Below are 11088 nucleotides of genomic sequence, written 5' to 3'. Positions count from 1 at the left end.
GATGTAAATGAGGGATATTACATATTTACATTGGATTATGATGGCCCAGATTTTGCTGCCAAAGTAACAGCGAGTTTAATGGCGCTAGCAGTTATTAATGTGTAAATTGTCCAGCACCTTCTGGCAAGGAAGAGACAATCTGTGAATTGCGAATCGCCACAAATTGCCTCACAAAAACGGCAGCTCACCCTCAACCTCCCCGTGAGTTTCAAGAAATTGCTGCATTTGCACATTATTTGCCAATGAAACTTGCCACAGAAAGTCAGGTCTGGTCCTTAGCAGTGTAAGTAACTTTTTAATGATGAGATTTATGTTTCTGCAAAGCCATTCAACCTATTCGGCCCAGAAAGGGAACAATTGAAACTGTTGCCCTCATCTTGCTGTTATCAGCTCGCATTTCCAGCAACTTGCAGGGCAAAAAAATTTAGAGCTGAGGGGTGAGGGAAAAAGTCTAATGAACAGGGCACGCCGCGAGATGCCCCATTTCAGCAAAATCTGGGCCAATATGCCTGCAGTGGTTTGAGAAGAAGGCCCACCATCACCTTTTCAAGGGCAACTAGGCACGGGCAATAAATGCCCCCAATATCTCAAGAATGAATTTTTAAAAAGCCTGCTCACAAATGGGTGAATCTACTATACGTTCATTCCCAAATGTGCTGGCATTTCCAACGGGGCCAGAGAGGCCACAACTCTGACCAATTGGTTTCTACCCAAATTCTGCCCCACAGACATTGCATCACAAATCCTCCCCTCCCTGCAGTGTCATAGTCTATTTCAGTGACATATAAATTAGTAATTGTCAACTCGTGAGTTCAATGCAATTATATTAGTCTCCAGGTCCTAGTAAAGTCTCAAGCTATGCTCTGTGATTTATGTACTTACATAAGCCCATTGATCGTGTAACTCACTTGTTGCTGTCCACAGTATATTCTGTAAAGTTGCAGTGTTGCGAAAATATCAATATTTCTTTTAAATGCTGGAAAAACTCCAATTCATTGCAATTATGTTCCAGTTTAAAACTAAGCAAACAAACAATAACACACAGCATTTTAGCCACATTTCAAAAGCACTAGAATCTCTATGGTGTAAACTGAGTCCAAATTCCAGTCTTGATGTACATTCCCAGTCAGGCTTCTTTTAGGTGATGAGTTTCATCCTCAGTCAGATTGGCTAGGTAACGTTTTTAGGTATTGTTTCACACCGATTGTTTTTGCCCCTTTTCTCCCTTTCCCTCTTCTACATACTATTTGAGGCCATTGTACATACAGGAGTACATTTATACATGTATTATACAAAGACATTGTACATTTAAGTGCACATGCACACTTATATATTTTATGAGGCTATGAGAACATAACCTGAGATTCATAAGAAGATGGCACATTTTAGGGAATGTGGCTAAGGTAAGAATACCCAACTATATTGGGCCAGAATTTACCATCAAAATAATGGGGGTGAGGCTAATGGTGTTCACTGTTATTTATGCGTAAATCGCACAGCAACTTCAGGTGACAGCAGATGCGTGGTTAAACGCGAAAACCTGGAAGTTGCTGTCCGAGATGAGCCATTCTGCCGTTAGGTTCCCAAAAATGGCATCTTGCAGTCTGACTCATTATTCAAATACATTGAACGGCGTGAAGTTCCTGTACTTGCATGGTAGATATGAACTAAACTCGCCACAGAAAGTTAGTGCTTGTCCATTTCACTCTAAGTATCCTTTTAATGGCATGATAAGTCTTAATTACTGCCAAACAACCTCTCTGGCACTGAAAATTAACTATTGCAAGTGTGGAGTCTCATTCCTTCAGCTTTTAATTGTTGTTAGAGATTTTTTTAAAAATTAAATTGAATTAATTTTTAAAAACTTTTTATTTCTGTTTCTTTTTTCTCTCTCTTAATCCAATCTTTCTTTCCCTCTCTTTATTTTACTTTCTGTACCTGATTTGACATTGAATTCACTATTTTAATTCACACTTCCTGGTTCAGACAATTCTTCAATCTGATTGGTTAAGGAGATACACAGTTGCTTGCCCTGTTCACACAGGTCCCAGATGTCCTGTAGAGGGTGCCACACCATTTCCCATCTCCCACTTACAGCAACTTGCCTTGCAAAAGCTCATGGAAATTAAACAGGCAAGGGCAAGACTAATGAACTGCGGGCGCCGTTCATTTGCCAGCTACAATAAATTCTGGCCCATTATAGACGGTCCTAGATTCCATGCCATAAAGTATTGCCTGTCAATCATTTCCACATTTACTGCTCACTCATGCCAAACCCTCACATAAACTTACGGCGTTTTCATTGCATTTTATGCACACCCAAACCTCAGTAGGGCACCCCTTCAACATACAATTGAAAGCATTGCCACACTCACATCTTCCAAGGCCATAACATCGCAAGTCATTGTAAAACGAGCTAGCTGCATAATGGGTAGCAGTTACTTTCACCCAGGTTGGCTGCAGGTTGTGTATGTCTTTCATCGTGGATATGCTCCTTCAGTTAGTAGCATTTCAAGAATACTTTTCTGCTAGTGTAACAAAATGGCATATGAAGGCCCAATCCCAACCTGCAGAAGCTTCTCTGATGAAAAAATGAAAGACACATTTCTATAGCACCTTTCATGACCTCAGGACCTCCCAATACACTTTATAGCCAATTAAGTACTTTTAAAGTGTAGTCACTTGTAATATAGGGGCCGCAGCATCCAATTTGCACACAGCAAGCTCCCACAAACTACAATGAAATAAATGAACGGATCATCTGTTTTACATGTTGGTTGAGGGATCAATGTCGGCCAGGACACCACTGCTCTTCTTCGAATAGTGCTGTGGGATCTTTCACATCCACCTGAGAGGGTAGACAGGGCCTCATTGTAACATCTCACCTGAAAGAAGGCACCTCCGATATTGCAGCACTCCCTCAGTACTGCACTTAAGTATCAGCCTAGATTATGTACTCAAATCTCTGGAGTGGGACTTGAACCCACAACTTTCTGACAGAAGCGAGAGTGGTACCACTGAGCCACAGCTGACACTTGGTGAAGATTGCATAACTCCTCCGACATGCTCAAATAGTTCTGGCAGATCCTTGCAGCCCATCTCAGGTGCAGGCAGAATATCCTTTGATCATTCCTCTGCAACTCACCCTCGCCCTTAAGCTCCCTGAGGGCAAGAGGAATTCCCAGAGAAATGTCCTCCTATCAGAATAGGGTGTTTGAGCTGAGAGTAGAGCTCTCTTCAATGGTAGGAGACGAAAAGAGGACAATGCAAATTTGCAGATTAAGTGCAAAATGGCCAAAAATTGTGCCAAACTAAAATCAACAAAAGCATACCAAAAAGCCAATCAAAGTAACACCTTACACTTACTCCCAACTAAACACACGTTTAAAAGAAATACCAGAAAGTGCATTACCAAATGCACCCCTGAAAAATGTGCCTGCTGTTTTTCAGGAGCAAACCATGCAGGGAAAGACAAGCCCTGCTCTCATATGCATGATTTTGAAACCCTTAATGAGGACCAAGGCACACCAGCAGTGTGAACTTCTTGCATGCCCAGTGCAGCCCTGTCAGAAAGTACCAGGCAGCGTGCACCCAGTGCACTTTTCGGGTGACGACTTTACCCCAAATTTTGCAACCCCTGAACACTGAACACATGCATGTACCACTGCCACATAGCAACAGAAAATCTCCATTTATATTCTGAGAAGCTGGCACTTCCCTGCAGAGACAAATGGAAAAATTGAATGGAGAGTGAAGACCAGGCTGCTCTCATGCACTTCCTAATAATAAGTGGCAACATAACACCATTGTTAAAAATTTGGGAACCTGTCATCTTGATATAGGGATGGCATTTGGCATCGGGTAATCAGGAAAAATGAAGGATAGAAAATACCTGCAAAAAGAGGGAGTTTCATCTTCAGGGGAAAAAACAACAATGCTAATGTGTCCATGTCTGTAATACTCTTTGCCCATACAACAAAGCAAAAATGGGATGTAGGAATAGCTTTCTGCCTGTACATTTGAAAGAATTATGGGAGGTAATTGAACCCTAAGATTTTTTTAAAAATGCAATCACAATTAATGGATTGATTGGTCGTGCTAATCCAAGCCAAATGCAAGAAAATCCATCTTTACATCAGGTGCGTGGATAAAAGAGTCGGTTAAAGAGAGAAGAGAACTTTTCAACCTTTTGATTTTTCAATTATTTTCTTGACCAATATAAATTTACGCCTTCTGGAATTTGACTGGTTTTTAAATGGCATATTTTAAAAATGTACCAACTTTTCTTTCATTGTTTTGGGGTTCTCATTATTGACTATTCTGGAAATTAGTCGTAAACATTTCTGGGTTTTGAAACTTGAAATATTCCATGTATTTGCACAGCTTCCTTTTCTTACAATGACTTTGATAATCTTCATTTCCCCATATTGTGTGTGCCCTGTGCACTCAAAACTTATGAGTACTGTATCACAAAAGGAATAAGAAAACAACATCTTCACACACAATGAATTACTTTGAATCCTTCCTTCCTTCCTTCCTTCCTTATTGTAGATCCAGGAAGAAATTGGGTCTGTTGCCCTGTCACCCAGATAGTGGAGCTGGATTCAGTAGTATAAATGTCTGGAACCAACTTGCAGACATTGGTCTCCTGGAATCTAACTTAAACAAGAGCCAGCTTAAAGGCTGATTCAGAAGTGATGTGCACCCGGAGGGCGTCCGTGTAACCGATGCAAAGGGCGTACTGAATTGGGAGAACAGGATCTGTGTCAGTTTCTTTCTGAGCTTCGATTTACCACTCTTCTGTTTTTAGTGAGCTGAAGCTTGACTCCATTTTGTGAAGTAGCCTGCTTAAGACCCCAGATTTTACGCAAAAATATTGAAATGAACATCTAGTACAATGCAGAGGTGTTTGTTCTTTTTTCCTTGCGTGCCCATTATACAATTGGAGCACAGGAGCTCTTAAATTACTTGTGTATGTTTTTTTGTAATGTTTACAGTACCTTTTTAGTGCAGTGTTTTTTTTCATATCAAAGCTGCCTGTCACTGAATCTAAAAGCTTCATCTGCTTTGAAATTCATCACATCCAAATCAGGTCACCAAGTGGAATGCTCTAAGAAAGCAGAGGTATTTAGGACTGAGTGACATTATAGGAGAGGGTGTTTGGCTTGTAGGGTTATCTGGAGCCAAGGATCTAAGTCCCCAGTGACAGTTCCACCTCTTCAGATTCCATTAGTAGGCCAGGGTACAATGCCTTGGAGTTGTCTGATTCAGGTATCAGATTACCGGGTCTGTCACAGAGGGTTGATTTTGACTTGCTTCAGATCTTACATCACTAGGCATGTCATCTTAGATGTGCCTCAACTCTAAATAGACCCCACCTACCACCCCCACAATGAGAATGGTCACTAGTTGCTCATTAGACAGCTGACAAGTACGGGTTTGAGCCGTTTCTCACAGGTGGTATAATGCGCAGAACAACTCATTATAAAATATGTTCCTGCATTGCCATATATCACTTGACCACAATATGGACACATACCATACCCAAATGAATAGTGGTTCCACCACTTGGAGGTGCAGAGTTTCAGCAGCAGATGCTTGCCTCTCTTCAACCCAAACATGATAGTTGCCAAGCCCTGGTTATATGAGTACGTGCTCTCATACATGGCCGCCAGGTGACACTTTCCTAAGGCTGTGATCCCAAGCCTTGGAGATTTTTCATTAGCTATATGGCAGCTATCTGCCTTCAGAGTGGTGGAAGGGCTTTACACAGGGTACTTTCCATTGTGTGAGCTGATGTTAGGCTGCCCAGCACCTGACTTGCCATTCAATAAAGTCGCCCAGCAACTCGTGGCGCTAACAGGCAGGAAGGACCCTTCACCAATGTTATTTAAAGGGATCATGCAGTATTTACAGATTAATTGCTGGTTTGTCATTTCAGGCTGTTGGTTAACTCCTGGGAGTTTTTTGGCCTGTTTTCTGGCTCAAGAAAGTTAATTTTGACTGCTGAGAAGGATTTTGCTGGCGTTGCACTGTTGTTGGGTGCCTCATAAAGAGTTTGACTGCAATTATGGGTAGTCTGTTAGGGCTGCATTTGGGGCTGGAGGACGAGTGGGAGCAGCAAGGAAGACACTACAAAGCAGGAACAGCTGTGACACGTGGGAGGAGGAGGAGGGCATTGCGTAGGAGGCCATATCCACATCAGGTGTTCATGGAACACTTCTCCTACATGAACCTAACTGAGGAGCAATGTCTGAGGCTCCTTCGTTTCACAAAGGAGGCTGTCATTGAGCTATGTTACCTGCTGCAACCACAACTCCAGCCACAAGCCAGGGCATGGTCTGCACTGCCTGTGGCTGTCAAGGTCACCATGACCCTTAACTTATATGCCACAGGCTCCTTTCAGACTGCAGCAGGTGACATTGATAGCATATCACAATTTGCAGTCCACCAATGTATCAGGTAGATCACTGAGGCGCCCTACACCAGGAGAAACACCAACATTACTTTCCCCATAGAGAGAGCAAAGCAGGAGTAGGGAGCACTAGGCTTCGCCTGCATTGCAGGCTTTCCCATGGGGCTGAGGTGTCATAGGCTGCACCCACATTGCCTTGCGAGCTCCTCATCACCAGCCTAGCATCTTTATCAATGGAAAGGGGTTCCACTCCCTCAATGTGCAGTTCGTTTGCGATGACAGAGCATTATGCAGATCTGTGCCCAGTGCATCTGGCAGCACTCATGATTCATTCATCCTGCGCCTGTCCTCTGTGCTGCCTTTATTCCAACCAGGCCGTCAGGTCACAGGCTGGCTACAGGGCAGCAAGGGCTATCCCCTTCAGACATGGCTCGTGACTCCTGGCAGGAACCCAGGCCCAGATGCAGAGGTGGGCTACAGCAAGAGCCATACTACCACCAGAAACGTCATCGAGCAGACAATCGGAGTGCTCTGGCAATGCTTTCACTGGCTGGACTGATCAGGAGGAGCTTTGCAGTACAGTCCTGAGTGGGTATCCAGATTTGTTGTTGTCTGCTGCATGCTTCATAACTCTATCATCATGAAGGACCAACCCTTATCAGCGCCTGGGCAGCATGAAGTGCAACAGGGGTAGCAGCAGCATGAAGAGCATGATCGGCATCGATCATCAGTGTCCCTAGTTGCTAGAGCTCTCAGATAGCAGCTCATTGAAGAGCGCTTCACCTGATCCATCCCTCTCATCGCCAATACATCAATAGTCCTGCAATCCTTATCACCACAGTCCTTACTACCACCATCCGATTGCCTACCTTCAGTCCAGCCTTATGGGTCTTGCTCTCACTTCACTACAAATGTAAACAACAGCATCAAATCCTGAACAAAAAATAAATTTATCAAACAACTGAATTCCATCTGTGTCTAATATTTAATAGAAATAAAGCCCTTGCTGCTCGTTCACCTATCCTACAGCTCCTACGAAGTGTTTCCCCAGTGGCTACAGCTTGGGAGGTGGAAGGTTGCTGAGTTTCCATTGAGGGCACTTCAGATGGCCATGGAGGATGACCTTGAGAAGCTGTGGGCCTAGAGGGCCCAGCTGCAGACTGCAGCAACTCGGCGTGGGCCGGATCAGTCTGGCCCAGCTGACTGTGTGGCACTAAAAATGGTACTGGCGGAGTGGGTGGCGGGGGAGCAGGCATGCTGTCATCCTGAGAGGACAGCAGTTGCCTCTCACTTGGAGCCAAGGCCACTCTTCTGGGACAGCGCCTCAGCACACCGACTGCTCTATGCTTATCAAGCTCCTGTCAACACTGGCCCCCTAAGTCAAGTTAGAAGCCGTCTGAGCTTCCATGGCAGCTGTTAGAGCTGTCAGAATAGGCTCCATATTGATGGCGCCACTCTCTTGTTCATGGAGCTGACCGGTCACTCTATGTTGGACAGAATGGTCTCCATGCACTTTGCAAAGCCCTGACACAAGTTGGAGCTGGACTCCTCCATGCTCTGAGCCAGTGAGTGCAAGCTCACTGGCAGGTTGCTCATTGCACCTAGCATTTCCTAGTATATGCCTATCAGCCTTTTTTGGTAGCTTGGGCCCTCGAAGTCAGCATCTGAGTCCACTGCAACAGAGCTAGTATCAGATCTCACGCTCTGGTGAGCTGGCACTTGTGGCATCCTATCTTCCTGCCCCAGCTCCTGCACATTTGTGCCTGGTGATTCACCACATGAAGCCGTCTCCTCTAGCCTAGCTATTTCTTGGTTAGCTAGTCCTCTTTTGCTATTTCAACACTATTAATGGAGTACATGTGTCATCTATTCTTTTCTTCCTACATGCAGTACTTTACACTTGTCTGTATTTAATTTTACCTGCCATTGTTCTGCCCACTTTACATATTTTGTTCAGCTTATTTTTTATTTCTCGAGCTGCCTTCTCAGAATCAACTGCCCTTCCTCATATAGTATTCTCTGCAAAAATGTAACCACTTTACATTGAGTTTCTGAATCCTAGTCATTGATGTAAACTAGTAATAGTAGTGATCCTGGGGGCCCCACACTCAGCATAGCATGCAGTTATGTTGATAAGGAAGGAAAGTAAGGCCCAGAATTTCTTGGGCCCGGGGGAGAAAATTGGGGCCTGACCCGGTTATGCTGGGTTTCTGCCCCTTTTTTGGCCTGTTGAAAATTCTGTCAGAAATGGGACGGGCACTTCTTTCATGTCTCCCTTTTTTGTGGAAATCACAGAAAGAGGTGGGACTGGCGGGATGATGTCATCTGCCAGAAATTCCATCAATTCCAGCTCCCTTGTTACGAATGCTATGTAAGCCTGTGTGAAGCAGACATACCTGGACATCAAGGCCTAGTCCTGGCAAAAGTGGAGCTCGTGTTGATTTCATGGATTCCCCATGGCAGGCTATTGCTAATTCTCTCTACTCTACTCTCACAGAACACCCAGTGCGTGGTCTCAAAATGTCATTGGCAGAGGTCAGGATGTAGGAATGGTGCATGTCACACTGAGAATGAAAGAAGGGGGAAAATAATAACAAATGTGTAGGTTTGGAGTGGCGGCAGAACAAACAGAAATTTAAGGAACCACATTAAATTTCTTGATTCACAGCACTTTGTGATTTTGAAAATTTTGTTTTAGTTGTTAATATTAGTACAGAAATGCTACTGCAACCTTCGGAGGGAGAGAATTACACTTGCCTACCTTTTGAGAGGTATCATCTCCATTGTATCTCAAATACCTTAATGATTGTTAGAACCTACTTACCTCCTATCAAACAAAATGATTCAAAACAATTACTTTTTTGCACACAACAGCCGATACCATTGCTTAATTGGGGTTCAGCTGAAGGACGATACTCATCTACAAAACTACCATTGTAAGTACCTGTTTAAAGTCTATGACATCACCTCCAAAGTGGGCTGAACAGAATAGGAATCGCTTAGCTATGTATGAAAATTGCTTTTATTGTTCAGAGAGTCTGATGTTTGAGTCCAACGCCAGCTTAAATGCACACATGCCTAAAGAAGCAATTGTTAAGGAACAATCAAAGAAATAAGAACACAATTGTGGTTCATCTGATGGTGTAATTGATGCATTTAGTCTTACGTAATTCCTACTTACATAAATTATACAACCTATTTCTTCAGACCTGTTTATTTGGTTCAATTGTATATACATGACTCATAAGTTGGGATCATGTACTTGATGTTAATGAAGGCATCTTCTCCTCCATACAGCTCAAAGATTTCCAGAGTCTCCTGAATCAAGTCTCCAATGTTTTCTCTTTTCTGTTGGCTGTAGTCAATGCCATCTCCTGTATTGACTAGGGTTTGAAAAAAAACACAAAGAAAAAGAAGTAGCATTAAAATCTGACAGAGTGTCAAGCTCAGCATTTAAAGTAGAGTATCATTTTTTTTCCAAAAGGACCATTTGTAAGTTTCATAAATTCATATTCAACTGACTGGCAATCTTTGTGTGGTCTAACTAATTTAAAAACAAGACCATCAGTAAAGAAGAGCTGACTAGTGTCGACTGGCCTTGCACCTGTAACTGTAACTAACAGTGAAGATCTGTTTAGTATTGAAGTGCCAGGAAACTCCTGGTCGTTTGGTGGTTTCCTTGGCAACTTCCACAAGCAGTATTTCTAATCCTATGCTGTCATACACGATGCACATTATCGAGTGTATCCTGTAATATTATATATATCTATTCTGTGTCTGAAAAACTCAATGATGACGCACAAGATAATCTTTGTAAACTTTATGTTCTAAATGAAATGATCCATTGCAATGTCTTGAGTTTTTTTTTAATGTCTGGGGGTTTCTGTTCAGCAGTCGCACAGCACTGGGTCCATACTATCGTGCAAAACCCAAAAAGATTGACAAAATTTAAGCTAAACCAGCAGTTAAGATGTAACATTTATCCACTTGGACGTGAAATTAATCGATTTACTGTCGTCTGTGTTAGAGGGCATATGAAGTCCAGGGAGACACATACACTGAGTGAGATTTTAATTTTAGGGACAGTTAAGGGTCTCCAAATAGATCATGACTCTATTGCCTTTTCACTACTTCACAGCACTCTACTGTTATTCCAATAACACACCACTGCTTCTCATTTTCCTGTTTTGCACGCTGCTGCTATTAGACTCTCCTCTATGACACTCAACTGCTATTCAATTCACTGCTATTCTCATCTCCTGTATTGCTCTTTGCCAGTTCAGCCCAATGCAATCTAGTTTTTCACAGGTTCCATCAGTGAAAGATTTGGTGAATGGAATTATGCAGTTTTATCCAGTTTCAGCTTGTTAGTGAATGGCGAGTTGTTAGACATTTAATGAAAAAAGACGGTTGCTTTGCCTCTGTTCATTATTTATATTGGAGCCAAAAATTTGGAGGCTCAACATCCTGGCATTAGTACCATATGCACCAGCCTGTGACCTCTGACGCTGACCCTACCAAAGTATGTGGAGTCACCTAATCACTAGGGGTATACCTCAGGCACCTGCCTGCCAAAGGAAGCCAGAAATTCTGGAAAAGGGTGCTGGCTCCTGGGAAAGGTGCCAGAGCTCCTCTCTGAAAGATTTAATAGAAATGCTTAAAGTTATGAAGAT

General features: G+C 43.0%; 1 protein-coding gene across 1 annotated transcript in view; it reads right to left on the bottom strand.

Moving 5' to 3' along the window:
* Positions 1-9419: 9419 nt before the first annotated feature.
* Positions 9420-11088, bottom strand: part of LOC137324222 (parkin coregulated gene protein homolog) — a 290643-nt gene continuing 288974 nt past the window's right edge. Inside the window, exon 5 of the mRNA XM_067988362.1 lies at positions 9420-9798. Within this exon, the coding sequence (XP_067844463.1) occupies positions 9638-9798 (161 nt within the window). The 3' untranslated portion in view covers positions 9420-9637. The remainder of the gene's footprint in view (positions 9799-11088) is intronic.

This window comes from Heptranchias perlo, chromosome 8, assembly GCF_035084215.1.
Source record: "Heptranchias perlo isolate sHepPer1 chromosome 8, sHepPer1.hap1, whole genome shotgun sequence".
NCBI classification, from domain to species: Eukaryota; Metazoa; Chordata; class Chondrichthyes; order Hexanchiformes; family Hexanchidae; genus Heptranchias; species Heptranchias perlo.
Note: the sequence above shows the minus strand (reverse complement) of the source record. Positions and strands in the feature narration are given on the sequence as shown.